Source organism: Oryx dammah, unplaced genomic scaffold (genome assembly GCF_014754425.2).
Source record: "Oryx dammah isolate SB20612 unplaced genomic scaffold, SCBI_Odam_1.1 HiC_scaffold_23, whole genome shotgun sequence".
NCBI lineage: Eukaryota > Metazoa > Chordata > Mammalia > Artiodactyla > Bovidae > Oryx > Oryx dammah.
This window is the reverse complement of record NW_024070207.1, coordinates 10633545-10652211: the sequence shown is the minus strand read 5'-3', so window position 1 is coordinate 10652211 and position 18667 is coordinate 10633545. Positions and strand designations below refer to the sequence as shown.

The following is an 18667-nucleotide window of genomic DNA, read 5'->3' as shown; positions in this document are numbered from 1 at the left end:
CGGAGGAGCCTGGTGAGCTACAGTGCTTATTTTTGCACTCATCTGAAAGTCTCCTTTTCAGATATAATATAATATACAATCAAATATATTTTTCAGTAATATCTTATTTTATAATGATTCTCGAGAAATGGAATTCACCAAAGGGCCTGATATCCTATTTGTTTATTCATTTGTTTCCCTTCCCTAAATTAAGTATAATATCAGTTCATAGTGTTTTGAGAGCAATATCATCCAGTGATCTAGATTGACTAATTGATAGTTATGAAAAACCATCAACTTACATTTAAAAAACGTCAGAAACCAAATTTTGTTTTAGTTTATTAACCATTAAATGGTTCTGTAATTTTCAAGGAAAGTATTTTGAAATGAGCATAAGACAATTGAAAGAACCATTTAGAAATTTTCGACTATACCGTGAGGCATTTTATCTGGGCTTCTGCTTGTAGATATGAAAGTGTTCCCTAATTTATTTAGTTTCTTTTCAGTAGGTTAGTCCTGGTGATACAACAAATTCATATAAACTCAAAATTTGAAATAAAGCTTTAGATATTATATATTAGCATGTTTTATAAATGGGAATTGGAAAGGGACATCTGTATTTTTCATGTATATTTTAAATTCTAGGTCTTACTTTTCCCCTTAGGAAACCCAAGATAGTCAACATTTTACTTTAGAAATATTTCTGTGAAAAAAGTATACATTATAGCCTACAGTAGCTAGCATTAAACCTTTGGAATAGAAAGCAAGGTTTATTTATAAATTTGCAAATTCTGTGCTGTGCATTTTAATAACAGTGTTGTTTAAGTGTTATCTTTACACATCTGCATTTCTTTCTGTGAGTATCTCTGAACTGGTATGGATAACTATGAGTTAATTTGGCTGATATCATCAAGTTCTGAGAGTAACCAGGGTCTAACAAAACCTCTTTTCTACTCCACTGACAAGCTGTATGATTTTGACTAATTTATTTATCCTCTTTGCATCTTCTTTTCCTATACAAAATATAGATGATACTTACTCTGCACTTTTATCCTGTATTATTGCCAGAATTAAGTAAAATAGGAGATATGGAATACACTTGAAAGATGACAAATGTGTAAAATTGTATGTAAGGCATTGCTTCAACATCACTGTGAAAGCCCTTGGCACATATTGAGCCTGAACATGTTCCTTGTCCTCCTCAGGATGTAGAGGGAGGACAGAAAAAAAAATTATAATTCCCATTCTTGCATACTCATCAGTCTGCCCTCTCAAATTTGCAAAGCTCTGGTTGTACCTAATGATAGAAAAGTAACATTTTTAGGTCCTTGTTGTGGGAAATATTTTAAATAGAACTGGCCTGTGGCATTTTTCAAAATAAAATCTAAATAATTCGAGATTGTTAGTGGGAACTGTGTCAGGGCTAGATTACACAACTAATAAAAATCAACCTGAGTCTCTGGTATGAACCTAACAGAAGCAGAAGATATTAAGAAGAGGTGGCAAGAATATACAAAAGAACTATACAAAAAAGATCTTCATGACCCAGATAAACATGATGGTGTGATCACTCAGCTAGAGCCAGACATCCTGGAATGTGAAGTCAAGTGGGCCTTAGGAAGCATCACTATGAACAAAGCTAGTGGAGGTGATGGAATTCCAGTTGAGCTATTTCAAATCCTGAAAGATGATGCTGTGAAAGTGCTGCACTCAATATGTCAACAAATTTGGAAAACTCAGCAGTGGCCACAGGACTGGAAAAAGGTCAGTTTTCATTCCAATCCCAAAGAAAGGCAATGCCAAAGAAGAATGCTCAACCTACCACACAGTTGCACTCATCTCACATGCCAGAAAAGTAATGCTCAAAATTCTCCAATCCAGGCTTCAATAGTACATGAATCATGAACTTCCAGATGTTCAAGCTGGTTTTAGAAAAAGCAGAGAAACCAGAGATCAAATTGCCAAAATCCATTGGATCATCAAAAAAGCAAGAGAGTTCCAGAAAAACATCTACTACTGCTTTTTTGACTATGCTAAAGCCTTTGACTGTGTGGATCACCACAAACTATGGAAAATCCTTAAAGAGATGGGAATTCCAGACCACCTGACCTGCCTCTTGAGAAATCTGTATGCAGGTCAGGAAGCAACAGTTAGAACTGGACATGGAACAACAGACTGTTTCCAAATAGGAAAAGGAGTATGTCAAGGCTGTATATTGTCACCCTGCTTATTTAACTTATATGCACAGTACATCATGAGAAACGCTGGGATGGATGAAGCCCAAGGTGGAATTAAGATTGCCATGAGAAATATCAGTAACCTCAGTTACGCAAATGACACCACCCTTATGACAGAAAGTGAAGAAGAACTAAAGAGCCTCTTGATGAAAGTGAAAGAGGAGAGTGAAAAAGTTAGCTTAAAGCTCAGCATTCAGAAAACTTAGATCATGGCATCCTGTCTCATTTGCTGCTAAGTCACTTCAGTCGTTTCTGACTCTGTGCGACCCCATAGATGGCAGCCCGCCAGGCTCCCCCATCCCTGGGATTCTCCAGGCAAGAACACTGGAGTGGGTTACCATTTCCTTCAATGCATGAAAGTGAAAAGTGAAAGTGAAGTCGCTCATGGCAAATAGATGGGGAAACAGTGGAAATAGTGGCTGACTTTATTATTATTATTATTATTTTGGTCTCCAAAATCACTGTCAATGGTGACTGCAGCCATGAAATTAAAAGACGCTTGCTCCTTGGAAGAAAAGCTATGACCAACCTAGACAGCATATTAAAAAGCAGAGACATTACTTTGCTGACAAAGGTCCGTCTAGTCAAGGCTATGGTTTTTCCAGTGGTCATGTATGGATGTGAGTTGGACTATAAAGAAAGCTGAGCACCAAAGAATTGATGCTTTTGAACTGTGGTGTTGGAGAAGACTCTTGCGAGTCCCTTGGACTGCAAGGAGATCCAACCAGTCCATCCTAAAGGAAATCAGTCCTGAATATTCATTGGAAGGACTGAGGCTGAAGCTGAAACTCCAATATTTTGGCCACCTGATGCTAAGAACAGACTCATTTGAAAAGACCCTGATGCTGGGAAAGATTGAAGGCAGGTGGAGAAGGGAATGACAGAAGGTGAGATGGTTGGATGGCATCACTGACTCAATGGACATGAGTTTGAGTAAACTCCAGGAGTTGTTGATGGACAAGGAGGCCTGGCGTGCTGCAGTGCATGGGGTCACAAATTGTTGGACACAACTGAGCACCTGAACTGAGCTGAACTCAGACTGTCAGGCAGCCTTGATCACAGCTCCCTCAGGTCAGCAATGGAGAAACAACAGTACTTGTATGAGGACTTGTCTTGAGTTCCAGAGACATTGATTGTCATCACAGACTTCATACTGGCACTTGTTTGTCAGCTGACAAGCAATTTATAAGCAGCCTTTTACATGCCAGAGACTAGAGCAAGAGTGAATTCACACAGAGACCTGGTCAAGATTTTTTGCAGGTAAGGTTGGAGAAGGAGAAGGAGGCAGCAGAAGATGAGATGGTTGGATGGTGTCACCAACTCAATGGACATGAGTTCGAGCAAACCCCAGGAGATAATAGAGGACAAAGGAGCTTGGTGTGCTATAGTCCATGTGGTCACAAAAGAGTCAGACACCACTGAGCGACTGAACAACAACAAGGAAAACAAGAGTTAGAGAACATTTCCTCCTTTGGACTCTCAGCCATCTCCAGGGTGGATTCCCTGCCCTCATCCTCATCTCAATTTAATGAAGATGCTGCTTGGATGACCTACATAGTTTATACTTTGGACAGTTTGAAGAAGGAACAAGAAGTTTTGCCTAGGGGTCTGGGCTTTATTGTAGAAGATGTTTGTCTAAGAAACCTGCAGAAGACTGAGTGGCACTCTAAATAACAACTTGACCTCCCAAGTTCTGACCTTTGCCTGGTAGCTAGTATTCAAAGTACCTGGAAGTTCCTTATTGCCTTAGTTTGCTTTCTCTTAACTTCTTTTTGTGCCTAAGACCGTATACCTTTTTCATGCTTTCAAACCTTCATGGTGTACTGGTACTAGGCCTGTTGCCTAACTGACTTCTTCCAGATTCTTTCTTCTCAAATAGCACCCTAGCCCAGTGGTATATCTTAACTCATTGCTGTCAATGTGTTGTGTTTATTGTATTAGTGATGGTTTATAAATTACCATATCACATAGGAATTATAATTATTATTTATTAACAATATGTGTTTTGTTAGTCACTCAGTTGTGTCTGACTCTTTGCAAGCCCATGAACTATAACCCTCCAGGCTCCTCTGTCCATGGGATTGTCCAGACAAGAGTACTGGAATGGGTTGCCATTCCCTTCTCCACGGGATCTTCCCAACCCAGGGATTGAACTCGGGTTTCCTGTGTTGCAGGCAGATTCTTTACTGTCTGAGCCACCAGGGAAGCCCATTAACAATATATGTACCAATTAATACTAGCAGTAATAATAATTCTAAAGAAAGTGAAAGTGAAGTTGCTCAGTCATGTCCGACTCTTTGTGACCCATGGACTGTAACCTATCAAGCTCCTCCATCCATGGGATTCTCTAGGCAAGAATACTGGAGTGGGTTGCCATTTCCTTCTCCAGGGGATCTTCCCGACCCAGGGATTGAACCCAGGTCTGCCACATTGCAGGCAGACGCTTTAACCTCTGTACCACCAGGGAAGCCCTTAAATACAAGAATACAGTCTCTCAGGAAACCTCCTATAGAGACACAGAACTTCAGATCCAAGTACTAACATCAAAGATTTCAAGGCAGGAAAGGAAGGCAGGTTGAAAGAAGAAGGGGGAGGCGGCGGGAGGGGGGGGCAAAAGGGGTGGCCTTACAGACATCAATAATTCTAATGACAGCTTATTAAATATCTCCTATGGGCCAGATGCTGTGCTATGTAATTTATATTTCTTTAAGACCTACAGTAGAGGTCAGATATTATATATTATTTAAGACCTGGAGAGGTCAAATATTATAACTATTCCAACTGAAAATGGTAAACTTATTTTTACTTAAGTTTGTATAATAAAAGGAACTTCCTTTTCCAACTTCCAATGGAACCACCATCAAGGATTTCTTATCCTCATTTTTCAGGTGAGGAATCGGAGACAGAGCTGTTGCATAACTTGTCCAAAGACACAGTTAGTTGAACCTAGTGTATCTTAGCTCAAAGCTCATGGTTTGTAATGAAACCACTAAATTATATTGGTCCCTTATTTAGTCTACCCTATTTCTCCCCAGGATCAAATATATCTGGGATAGTAAGCTCCTTTCATGGAACTGGACATTCTATTTCTATTGTTGAGACTGCTGATCAGCAGCACTCATTCTCTGGGTTTGTAACAAAGTAATGGTAAGGTATTTAACAAGTTAAGTCTGTTTCACCTGTATGGATGGAAACCATGGAAAAGATATGATCAAAGTCTGTGACATTAAGAACTGTTTATAATACATTTACATACTTAGCAGAGGTGATTCCCTTTCTTCTTTGTTTATTACTTTTTAAAACCTGTGACCGTTTATCTTCCTTGCATTCCCTATTCCTACCCTAATCCTCCCTGTCTCCAAGATACAACCATTATTTTTTTTTCTTTACTGGTATTCTGATACACAAAACTTGGCTAATCCTTACCCTGGTGATAAAATAATATCTGCAAAATTATCCTGAGTCATATTTAAACAGGGAATAGGATATAGACCAGCCATATATATGAATCTGGAGAATGGGAATAGAGGTTTAGTACCATAAGTGTATGTCTATGTGTGCCAAGTCATGTCCAACTCTTTGAGACCCTATGGACTGTAGCCTGCTAAGCTCCTCTGTTGGTGGGATTATCCAGGCAAAAATACTGGAGTGGGTTGACATTTCCTCCTCCAGGGGACCTTCCCAACCCAGAGATCGAACCTGGGTCTCCTGCATTGGCAGATGGAGTCTTTACCACTAAGCCACCTGGGAACCCCCTTAGTACCATGAGGTTTATGCCAAAGTAGAGCAGAGAGAATGTGTCTCTTGAATACATGCCTTATGATCCCCACACATTTAATCAACTAACATTTGCTGAGTACTTCTATCTATTAACTTAGATCCCAGGAATAGAGTGATGAACAAGAGCAACAAGTTTGCTTACACTTAACAAAAAAGCCCATGATAGAAAATTAAAGAGAAGGGCAAGTATAAAAATCTGTGGTTCAAATAAGCTTAGGATGTTCAATGAACAGAGAAATGCCATTGTGGCTGCACCTTAATTGAGTGAAGTACAGAATGTTATGACAGGCCACATCACATAGAGTGGTAAAGAAAGCAAGAAGCCAGAGGCATGTTTAGCATCGTAGTATTGAAAATGGAGTCAACAAGAGCCAACTGTTACCTTATGGCTGAGACTTCAGAAAAGAAAAATTCTGCTGGCTTTAATTTCATGTCTATTAAAGAAGCTGTCAAACATCTCAGGATTAAATGTTCTTACATTTGATCCCTGGTATGCCTATATTTTACCCTTTTGGTTCTAAGAACCTACACTGAAGAAGAGAGAAAGACAGTAGCTGACAATTGACATTGTATAATGGGTTTACAGCTGAACATCAGAATGGGAATGCTTTGATAGACTCTGCAGATGACACAGGTATCAGATAGTCAGATTTCAGTTCGGTTCAGTCACTCAGTCATGTCTGCCTCTTTGCGACCCCGTGGACTAAAGCATGCCAAGCTTCCCTGTCTATCACCAACTCCTGGAGCTTGCTCAAATTCATGTCCATAGAGTTGGTGAAGCCATCCAACCATCTCATCCTCTGACATCCCCTTCTCCTCCTGCCTTCAATCTTTCCCAGCATCAGGGTCTTTTCAAATGAGTCGATTCTTCATATCAGAATTGGCCAAAGTATTGGAGTTTCAGCTTCAGCCTCAGCCCTTCCAATGAATATTCAGGACTGATTTCCTTTAGGATGGACTGGTTGGATCTCCTTGCAGTCCAAGGACTCTCAAGAGTCTTCTCCAACACCACAGTTCAAAAGCATCAATTCTTTGGTGCTCAGCTTTGTTTATGGTCCAACTCTCACATCTATACATGACTACTGGAAAAACCATAGCTTTGACTAGATGGACATTTGTTGGCAAAGTAATGTCTGCTTTTTAATATGCTGTCTGCTGCTGCTGCTAAGTCACTTCAGTCGTGTCCGACTCTGTGCAACCCCAGAGACGGCAGCCCACCAGGCTCCCTCGTCCCTGGGATTCTCCAGGCAAGAACACTGGAGTGGGTTGTCATTTCCTTCTCCAATGCATGAAAGTGAAAAGTGAAAGTGAAGTCGCTTAGTCGTGCCTGACTCTTAGCAACCACATGGACTGCAGCCTACCAGGCTCCTCCATCTATGGGATTTTCCAGGAAAAAGTACTGGAGTGGGGTGCCATTGCCTTCTCCTAATATGCTGTCTAGGTTGGTCATAGCTTTTCTTCCAAGGAGCAAGCATCTTTTAATTTCATGGCTGCAGTCACCATCTGTGGTGATTTTGGAGCCCCCCAAAATAAAGTCACTCACTGTTTCCATCATTTCCCCATCTATTTGCCAGGAAGTGATGGGACCACTTGCCATGATCTTAGTTTTCTGAATGTTTAGTTTCAAGCCAACTTTTTCACTCTCCTCCTTCACTTTCATCAAGAGGCTCTTTAGTTCTTTCTATGATAAGTGTGGTGTCATCTGCATACCTGAGGTTATTGATATTTCTCCCAGAAATCTTGATTCCAACTTGTGCTTCATCCAGCCCAGCATTTCTCATGATGTACTCTGCATATAAGTTAAATAAACAGGGTGACAATATACAGCCTTGATGTATTCTTTTCCCAATTTTGAACCAGTCTGTTGTTCCATGTGCAGTCTAACTGTTGCTTCTTGACCTTCTTACAGATTCCTCAGGAGGCAGGTCAGGTGGCCTGGTATTCCCATCTCTTTAAGAATTTTCCAGTTTTTTGTGATCCACACAGTCAAAGGCTTTGGTGTAGTCAATAAAGTAGAAGTAGATGTTTTTCTGGAACTCTATTGCTTTTTCCATAATCCAGCAGATGTTGGCAATTTGATCTCTGGTTCCTCTGCCTTTTCTAAATCCAGCTTGAGTCCTTGTCTGTAATTAACTTCCCTAGAAATCCAAGTAGCAGTCATTTTGATTGTTAGTTTGTAAAGCCAATGGGCAGCTGCCATGTGCACACCTGTGTTTTGTTGGGTGTCTGACATATTGTGAAATTTCAACGAGTACTAAGCAGTACAAATAGTAACAATTGCGAGGCCATCTTAACATTATTGGTTGGCATGTGAATACCATTTATCAGGATTGTTATGACTTATTTGTAGAAGCACTCGGTTTTGAAGTAACCCTGGCACTTTGTGTTTTTTAACAGAAGGTATCCCTTGATGTTTAGAATAGATATGATTCTGAAACATCACACCAAGAAATTTACAGTTGATCTCATGCTAAATCTTACCAAGCTGCTTCTGATCTCGTCCTCGTCCTTTCCAGTTTTCTTTTATATGGTTCCTATCTTCTGGAATTCAGGTAGAGTAGGTTAGGGAAAAGTTATACATGGGGAAATGAAGGCAGAATTGAATTCCACAAATGCCCTTGTGTTATGAGTTAATCAATGGCCAACTTATAAAGCAGCCTTATGGCAAAATTCAGTGTTGAAATTCCTTTATAATTCTAATTTTGGTGGATAAAATTAATCCACTCTACTTGGATTTGTTCTCTTAAGTGCCCAGAATTTGACCCTTGCCATATCTCAGTAAACACCTTAAAAAAGCTATGTGAGGTAACAGGTATCTCCTGAATGTTGTTCTGGTTTTTGGTATGTATCCTGTAAAAGAAAATGTTAGTAGCTTAGAAAACAATTACAAAATTCACAATCCTTAGAATACCTGTTAAGGTATTGGTCATAAGAGCAAACCAGAAATGACTATAGCCCTAGTTATAGACTTTCTTTTTTTTAAATATAAATTTATTTATTTTAATTGGAGGCTACTTACTTTAGAATATTGTATTAGTCTTGCCATACATCAACATGAATCTGCCATGGGTATACACACGTTTTTTTAAAATTATTTTTTAATTGGAGGATAATTGCTTTACAATGTTGTGTTTGTTTCTACCATACAACAGTTTGAATCAGTCATGATCTATCTCCTCCCTCTTGAGCCTCCCTCTCTACACCTCTCCCACCTCTCTAGAGGTGGGAGTGCCAGGCTAGGCTCCCTGGGTTGTATAGTAGCTTCCCATTAACTATTTATTTTAAACATATATATACCTGGTAGTATATATATGTCAGTGCTGCTCTCTCAGTTCGTCCCACCTTCTCCTTCCCCTGCTGTGTCTACAAGTCCATTGTCTACATCTGCATCTCAATTCTGTAGACACTCTCATATATATTTTTACTATCAGATTGCCAGCATAGCAATATTTAACACTAGAAAAGAAGTCTGACTTACATTTCAGAAGTTGGGTACATCTGCTCTATGTACTGATAGCTATGTAGCTGTTTCATGGTTACAGGTAGCATTTTGTTTTAGATCTTCCTGTCAGTTGAAGTAGAAAACTTGCCTGTGTTGTTTCCATGTTATTTTTTTTTTTCTGATTTCTATGCAAGGTCCTAAATGGAAAAGTCAATAATCTTGAAATATATACAGTACAAACATAGTTGTAAACACCCAATAAAGTCATTTTACTTTTTCTCTGTTCCTACAGAAACTCAACATATTGCATGAAGGTGTCAATGTCCTTGACTGTTGCAGAGAATGAATTAGGTCTGTGCTATAATAGCAGGATCCGCTATTTGGAAAAATCCGAGGTCACTAAAAGAAAGGAGATCTCCTGTCCAGACATGGATGACTTTAAAAAATCTGATCAGGAGCCTGATATTGTGTGGTACAAGGTAATTCAGCATGATGCATTCTTTACCTTATGTTGATAGCTGGATTGGGGAGAGAAAAAGGGAAAGATTTTACTTTGGGTTTTTGGTATTAGATATTTCACTGAGAAGTATCAGAAGACCCACAACAAAATAATTCAGAGCTATGATTCCTATATATTACTGGTTTTCACGTACGTCCATCAGCAGGTGTCAGAAGCAATCCCAGCTTCTCCAAAGACTAGAAATGAGGAAAATAGCCCTCTACCCCAACTCATGAGAGCAAGGAGGAAGAAGAGTGAAAATTTAAGCAACACGTAAAAGAAAGTATTTGAGGGACATAGAAATATTATTACTGTTAGGACAAAGGTCCATCATTACAAATAATAGTGCTTCCAAAAAGTAGCAATCGTTACATGGACTATATTGTGAAAGCCACTGAAATCAGTGCAGAGGAGAGAAATGGGCCCAGTGCGGGATTTGTGAATACTGGAAATATGGGGATCTGTCAATAAACCACAGTCAAAGACTGCACAGATGAGTGTTGAATGAAGGAACTATTTACAGAGATATGGTTAGGGTTAAGGGAAACAAAAAGGGAAGAAGCCATGAATTACCCCTCCTAGGCCTGGCAAGGAGAAAGAGCTGGGTCCGTGGAACCTGGAAAGAGCAGAGCAAGTTTTTCCAGGGCTGTGGCCTTAGAGGAACATATGAACTGTGGAAGACAGAGAAGGAGTAGACAGGATGGAAACCCTAGCTCCTCTTAACTCCCACCTTCTGGTTCCCTGGGAGTGTCTCTCCTGTCATGAGAATTCAAACAGAATTCAGAGAGCAAACCTTGGAATAGAATCAAATAGTCTTCAGCTTCTCTGGGCGTGGAAGAGGTCAAACAAGGGCAGAGCATGGATTGTGGGGAGGACAGAGAAATAAACACACGGTATTCCAACTCTGATATTCTGGCTGGGAACCTGGGGTGCCATGGTTCTTAAAAAAGACTGATCAACTGCTGCCACCTCTGAGCCACACTGGTTGACACATGGTGCAGTTTTGTATCATGGCCAGAGGTGACCAGGACTTCCCAGGTGATACATGGTAAAGAATCTTTCTGCCAGTGCAGAAGACACAAGAGATGCAGGTTCAATCCCTGGGTTGGGGAAACCCCTAGAATAGGAAAAACCCCTAGAGTAGGAAATGACAACCTACTCCAGTATTCTTGCCTGGAAAATTCCATGGAGAGAGAAACCTGGCAGGCTACAGTCCCTGGGGTCACAGAGAGTCAGACTCGACTGGGCATGCACTGGCTGGCTGGCTAGAGGTGACCAGGAAGATTTTCTGCAAAGGAATTGTGTACATTATTGCAACCAAACACACATTGATGGTGCACGTTGTTTCTATAGGATCTGACAGACTCAGTTCCCAGGAAAGCCTAAACCCGAGCTCCTACAACTGCCATGTGCTTTTATATTTGGAAGTCTATTCTTGCTTGGGAAATCTGTGGACAGAGCAGCCTGGTGAGGGCTACAGTCCATGGGGTTGCAAAGAGTCAGACATGACTGAACACACACACACACACACACACACACACACACACACACACTCCTACCATCTTCATACCAGGGGTAGGTACAGCATGTCCTGAAACAGAACCTCAGGTCTCTTTGTGAATAGTCATTCTCCTTTTTTTTTCCTGAATATTCTACCAGATAAAAAGGAACATGATGCTCATTAAGCATAAATATAGAATATCCATATTTAGTGGGACCCTTCATGCTCTCATCAGCCTTCTCAGTATTTATTAATCACTTACTATGTGCCATTCACTTCAGTAAGGTTGGTCTGTATGTTATCTCAATTAAATCTCATTCATCTTTGTGTGGTGGGCACTATTATCCTCATCTAGTAGAGAAAAACTTGAGTATTAGAGGAATGTTGAGACTTACTCAAAGCTACTAAACTAACAAAGCCTCATTTTATAGTCAAGGCAGGGTGATTCCAGAGTCCATTCTATTAATCGCTACCCTCTCCTGCAATAGGCTTAGAGCTAAACCCAGTCTCAATTGCAGGCACTTTTATAAGACAGAGAAGAAAGCTTTTATTTCAATTTTATGGTTCAGAAAGGGAGGTAGACTAGCTCATGAGTTAGCAAATATGAGTAAAATCCAGGTCAGAAGTTTTCTCTTATAATGTTCATTCTATCACATCTTTTATCTTCCCACTAAATTCTTTCTTCCCTTCTTCACATCTCTAGACATCACCACTGTCATTGTATATCAAAGCAGTTTTCCCCCCTGGGAAGAGCCAATCCTTACTTTTTCTTAGAAATGGACTAATGATGGTGAGGCAAAGGGTTTTTCCACTTCTGTCTGGATAATAACATTTAATATTTCTATAACATTTTTGTAATTGATAATAATCATAATGATGAGTAACATTTATTAACTACTCACTATATGCCATATTCTAAGTGTTTTATATGGATTAATTCAGTTTCTATATTCTCAATCTCTACTGTCCTAAGTAGATATTATTATTATCCCCATTTTACAAAATAAGTGACTGGAGATTCAGACAAGTTAAATGACTTTTCAAAACTCACACAGCAGTTTGTGACTTGCAGTTTGGCTCCTGGACCCTTCCACTCACCCACTATACAAATGGGTTAGGATGAAAAATTAAAATAAAAAGTTACAGAGCCTCTGAAGCTCCCAATGGTGTTGTTAACCCCACTTTTCACACAAGGTTTCAAGTAAATCCTTGACAAAATGTATTGTATTGGAAAAACATTTCCTTTTTCGTCAATAATTTGATCATCTGCCTTGCTTGCTTTGCAATCTGTACATTTCCTACCAGACTGAACATGAAGTGATTTTGCTCTGATCACAGCAATGAAAAGAGGATGACACACTTCCCCAGAGTTTATTCTGATGCATATACAAGGTTAGAAATGTACAATGTATTATCTCCAGTGTTTTGACAGTGCAAAGTATATGCTTGCATGATCCTTTCCTCAGTCTTCTTTTCATATATATATATAATATTTAAACTTATTTCTTTTCCAACCATCCTGTTATGGCAGGCCTTTGAGGACTGTTCTTCCTTGCCTGCACCTAGTCAGTCACAGCTGGACAGGAAGGTAGAGATGACTCATTTGTTAGTGGGGCGTGTTCTTAAAGATGAGTGAGTAAATCTATCCTGGTTGTCCTTGGAATGTAAAGAGACATGTGTTAGGGGTCTGAAAGTCCTTTATCTGAACTCTTTTAGTTAGCAAAAAGAAGTGAGAGGAGATGCTACACTTTTAGCACTTCCTCTTGATGCTATGAATGGGCTTAGATATTAGAACAGAACATACAATGATGTCAGTGCTTTTAGAAATATTTTTGAAATGAGAGGTAAAGATTCTTTTCTTTATTGAACTAAGAAGAACACTAGAACAACCTAATTATTCACTGAGAACACTTGACCCAAGAGTGTAGAGTCCCTTTATCCCATCTCTAAACAAAAGAATTCGCTAACCTTAGTAGGACATTAGCGATGAAAATACAAATACATACCTTGGGGGTAAAACACACATCTATGTAATTAGTTTCCTCGGTTGATAAAAGGCTGATGTTAATATGGTCAAAGTCTGAATCCTTGTCCTTGCCACAATTATCTTAATTTCAGATGTTTGCCATTGGTTATAATGGAGTGGATAAGGGCATCATGGATCGGTCAGTGTAAATTCATTCATTCATTTTTTATATATTTATTGGGTATCTACTATGTGCATGTTGATATCTAATTGATTTTTAATAGCTGCATCATAGTTCATAGGCAAGATATAAACTTGGCTTATTCAACCATTTTTTAGATGGATATTCATTTTTTTCCTAGTTTTTTTTTTAATAGTCACAGTATTTAAAAAAACATTCTTGTAAACATATCCTTCCATTCATGACGTACAAGATAGGAATGATCTCTATCAGTACTATTGTTCAACATTGTTTTGGAGGTTCTAGCTGATGCCATATGAAAATTAAATGAATTATATAAATATTGGAAAAAAGAGACAAAATAACCTTATTTTTCAGATTGTATAACAGTATACCAAGAAAACCCAAGAGACTAAACAACAAAAAATAGAATCAATGAGATCATTTGATAAGGTAGCTTAATAAAAATATACAAAATATTTAATGATTTTTATTTTTTTCAGTAATAATCAATTAAACATGTAAAGGAAAAAATGAAATTGTCCCATTTACAACAATAAAAAATCTATGAAGCATTTTGGAATACCTTTAACAATTATGGAAGGAAACCTATATAAAACTATAGTTTTGTTAAAGGACATAAAATATTGTCTAAATCAATGGAAAGGCAGAGCATGTTTATGCATTGGAAGATCTCAGAAAAAAAGATCAGTTATTCCCAATATCATATAAATAATGAATCCCATTTGCTAAAATATGAATTTTTAAAATATTAGACAATATAAACATTATAGAATTCATATGTATGTATGAATGTATCAGCTTTGCAAATGAAATTTCAGAAAAAAAAATCATTAATGAGAGATGACTTATTCTAACTGATATTGAAATTACTACAAAACAATATCAATTAAAATAATAAGTTTAAAAATAATAGATTAGTTGAATAAATCCAGAAAATAAATTATGTGTATATGAAAATTTAGTGTATAATAACATTTCATTACATGATAGTGGAGGAGGGATAATAGCTCATTACAAGTATATGTGTGTGCTCAGTTGCTTCAGACTCTTTATGATCCTATGGACTGTAGCCCACCAGGCTCCTCTGTCCATCAGATTCTCCAGGCAAGAATACTGGAATAGGTTGCCATGCCCTCCTCCAGGGGATCTTCCTGACCCAGGGATCAAACCCATGTCCCTTATCTCTCCTGCATTTGTCAGGCGAGTTCTTTACCACTAGCGCCATCTTTACCACTTATCTTGCTATACATTCTGATAATTTTCCTTTTTTCTTGATGCTAAGTTGGATAATACAAAATTTTATTTTTTATTTTTATTTTGCATTTCAGTATAGTTGATTTATGAAGTTGTGTTAGTTTCAAGTGTACAGCAAAGTGATTCGGTTATACATATCCATATCCATTCTTTTTTCATTATACATATCAATTCATTTTCAAATTCTTTTTCCATATAAGTTGTTGCAGAATGTTAAGTAGAGTTCACTATGCTATACAGTAGGTCACTGTTGATTATCCATTTTATATATGATGATGTGTGTGTGTTCATCCCAAATTCCTAATTAATGCCTCATCCTCCCTTTCCCTTCTGGTAATCATGAGTTTGTTTTCATAGCCTGTGAGTCTATTTCTGTTTTCTAAATATGTTCATTTAAATTTACCCAGAAAAATCAGCTGATAACCTTATGGGCATTTCCTTGTATGTTATTTGTTGCTTTTTCTTTGTTGCCTTTAATATTTTCTCTTTAAGTTTAGTCAGTTTGATTAATATGTGTCTCGGCATGTTCTTCCTTGGATTTGTCCTATATGAGACTGTATGTTTTTCCTGGACTTTACCTCTTCAAACATTTTCTCAGAACTTTCCCCTCTCTTCTCCTTCTGGGACCCCTGTAATGCTCATGTTGCTGTGTTTGATGGTGTTCCATGAGTCTCTTAGACTCTCCTCTTTTGTTTTCACTCCTTTTTCTTTATTCCATTTCATGGCAGTGATTTTCACCAATCTGTCTTCCAGTTCACTTATTTGTTCTTCTGTCTCATTTATTCTTCTGTTGATTCCTTCTAGTTTATTTTTCATTTCAGTTACTGTATTGTTCATATCTGTTTATTTGTTCTTTAAGTCTTCTACTTCTTTGTTAAACATGGCTTGTATCTTGGTTTGTGCCTTCATTCTTTTTCCAAGATCTCTATTCTGAATTCCTTTTCAGGCCATTAGCATATCTCCACTTCTCTTAGTTGTTCTTCTGTGTGTGTGTGTGTGTGTGTGTGTGTGTGCAGTCCTCCTGGTGGGAGGGACTGCTGCCTGCTCGCTGGTGGATGGAGTTAGGTCTTGTCCCTGGTGGGCAGGGCTGTGTCAAGGGGCATGTCTAGAGGTGGCTGTGAGCTCATGATGACTTTAAGCAACCTGTCTGTTAATAGATGTGGCTCCGTTCCTACCCCGTTTGTTGTTTGGCCTGAGGCATCCCAGCATTGGAACCTGCAGGCTGCTCATTGGGGCCAGATCTTGGTGCCAAAAGGGTGACCTCTGGGAGAGCTCATACTGATGACTATTCCCTGGGGCCTCTGCACCAGTGTCATTGTCCCTGTAGTGGGTCACAGCTGACCCCTGCTACCCCAGGAGACCTTCTAAAACACACAGGTAGGTCTGGCTCAGGCTCCTATGAAGTCACTGCTTTGCCCTGGTTCCCCATGCATGTAAAACCTTGTATGCACCCTCCAATAATGGAATATCTGTTTCCCTCAGTCCTATAGAGCTCCTGTACTCAAGCCCCACTGGCCTTCAAAGCCGAATGCTCTGGGGGCTCTTTCTCCTGACACCAGACCCCTAGACTGGGGAAATTGACATGGGGCTCAGAACTTTCACTCCTGTGAGTGAACCTCTGCCATATAATTATTTTCTAGTTTGTAGGTCACCCACTTGGCAGTTATGGGATTTGATTATATCACAAAAGTGCCCCTCCTATCATCTCATTGTGGCTTTTTTTGTCTTTGGATATATTAATAGAATATGCTTTTTGATAAGTTCTAGTCTTTTTTCTCAATGGTTGTTCAGCAGTAAGTTGTGATTTTGGTGTTTTGTGAGAGGCAGTGAACTCAAGTCTTTTTACTCCATCATCTTGTCTCCCAGAAAATCCTGACAATTTTCTTAAAGAGGGAGAAAAGTGGTCTTTGGAGACCTCAAAATACCACAGCCCAATTGACCAACACATTTTTTGCTAAAAAAATGGTTTAGCAAAATTCTTGGGGATTTTGAATTCCTTTTAAAAATCTAATGTGAATATATGCCTTATTTTATAACCAGAAAATTACATTGCATCCTTAAAATCTTAATCTATTTGACTAGAATTTTCAAAGATACTTTTATTCAGAAAGAATGAGCTAGGAATACCAGGAAGGCTTCAGTTTTGTGTCCCCTAAAACCACAGTAAGTGACACAAGGTTTAAGACCCATTCATCCTTGTTTTTATTTTTAGATATGGTATTAGTCATGGGAAAATGGTTATTTGCTATTTGCAAATTATAAAAAAATGTGGATTTTTGTTGAGGAATGGGTATTTGATATATGTAAAACGCATCAATATTTGAGTCTGGAGACCTGGATTCTGGTCATTATTATACCATTAATGTGGATGAGTAATTGGATGCCCTGAGGCCTCTATTTCCACCCATATAAACTAGATTTAATAATGTCTGCCATATATCTCGGACATGTTTTAAAAATCTAATGGCCAAGATCCTTATTTGATATTTGCTGCTACTATAGAAAGGGAAATGTTACATAGGATGGTGGAAATAAAGTTACCCAGGACATCTTAAACTCTAATTGGGAATTTAAGATTGAGGGTTTTTTAAAAGTCACATTATTCTTTATAATCTACAACACAAATTATATCCTTTTACTTGTGCAATTTGATGTGTTTTGGTGAATATATATGCCATAAACAAGATAGAGAACATTTCTATCATTCCAATTTTCTCCATGTCCTTTAGTATTTGATCCTTTCCTCCCAGCCCCAGTCTTCACTAAAAAGATATGTTTTCTCTCCCAACGGTTTTGTATTTTTCCAGATTGTCATATAAATGGAATAATATGATATGTAGCCTTCTGTGCCTGTCTTCATTCACTTAGTATAATAGATTTGAGATTACTCTATGTTACGGTATATATCATTCCTTTTATTGCTGAGCAAGAGTCCAATATTCCATTGTAGAGATGTACCACTGTTTAACCATTCATGCATTGATGACCATTTGCTTCTGTGTTTTGGTGATAGGAATAAAGGTTTTAAAGGTTGAGTTTTGACTGCACAATGTCTGGATTTATCAAAATGATATGTTTTGTCAACTTTTATAATTTTTGACCGGTTTCTCTCTAATTTAACAGGAGTTTGCTCTTGATCTTTCCTAAACTGTTATAAGAATCCAGGCTTAAAAGGGTCTTCCCATATATCCTTAATGACAATAATGACATTCAAGAGATAAAAACAGATCAAAGTTATTTAAAGCTGTTTAAGCAATGTATCTTAAATAATCTGACTACCTTCTATATATCCATTAGAAGATCTTTTAGAAATGCACATTCCATCATAGTATGCCACTACTAAAAGCACTCCAATGAGACTTTAAACACTAAAAAGTTAGTAGTTTTTTTGTTGTTGTTGAGTATTTACAGAGCCTTACAATCTGCCACACATGTTTATTCATTAGCTAATTCAGTTCTTAGAACAGCCTTATGTGATAGCTTATACAGTGATGGAGCTGGAATTTGAAACTTGACAATGTGCAAATATCTTAGAATGGAATTTAAGTATCTGAGCTTAGACTACTCAGTACCATTTTCAAAAGATCAAAGCTATTCATATTTTTTGCCATTCCATGCCTTTTCACATCTGAGTGCTTCTACATACATTATCCCCTCTATCCAGTATGTCCTACTTGCCTGCCTTTTATATATTGTTCGAAACTCAGCTCACGTGCTTATAGTAGGCTATCTGCACACCAAACCTCTCTGTTCATGCCCAGTCTAGTGTAATCTTGGATAATTCAGCAGTAGCATGTCTTCAAA

General features: G+C 38.3%; 1 protein-coding gene across 1 annotated transcript in view; it reads left to right on the top strand.

Annotated features, from left to right (window-relative positions):
• Positions 1 to 18667, top strand: part of IL1RAPL2 (interleukin 1 receptor accessory protein like 2) — a 582426-nt gene that overhangs the window by 30783 nt on the left and 532976 nt on the right. The window contains exon 2 of the mRNA XM_040266517.1: positions 9731 to 9917. Within this exon, the coding sequence (XP_040122451.1) occupies positions 9731 to 9917 (187 nt within the window). The remainder of the gene's footprint in view (positions 1 to 9730; positions 9918 to 18667) is intronic.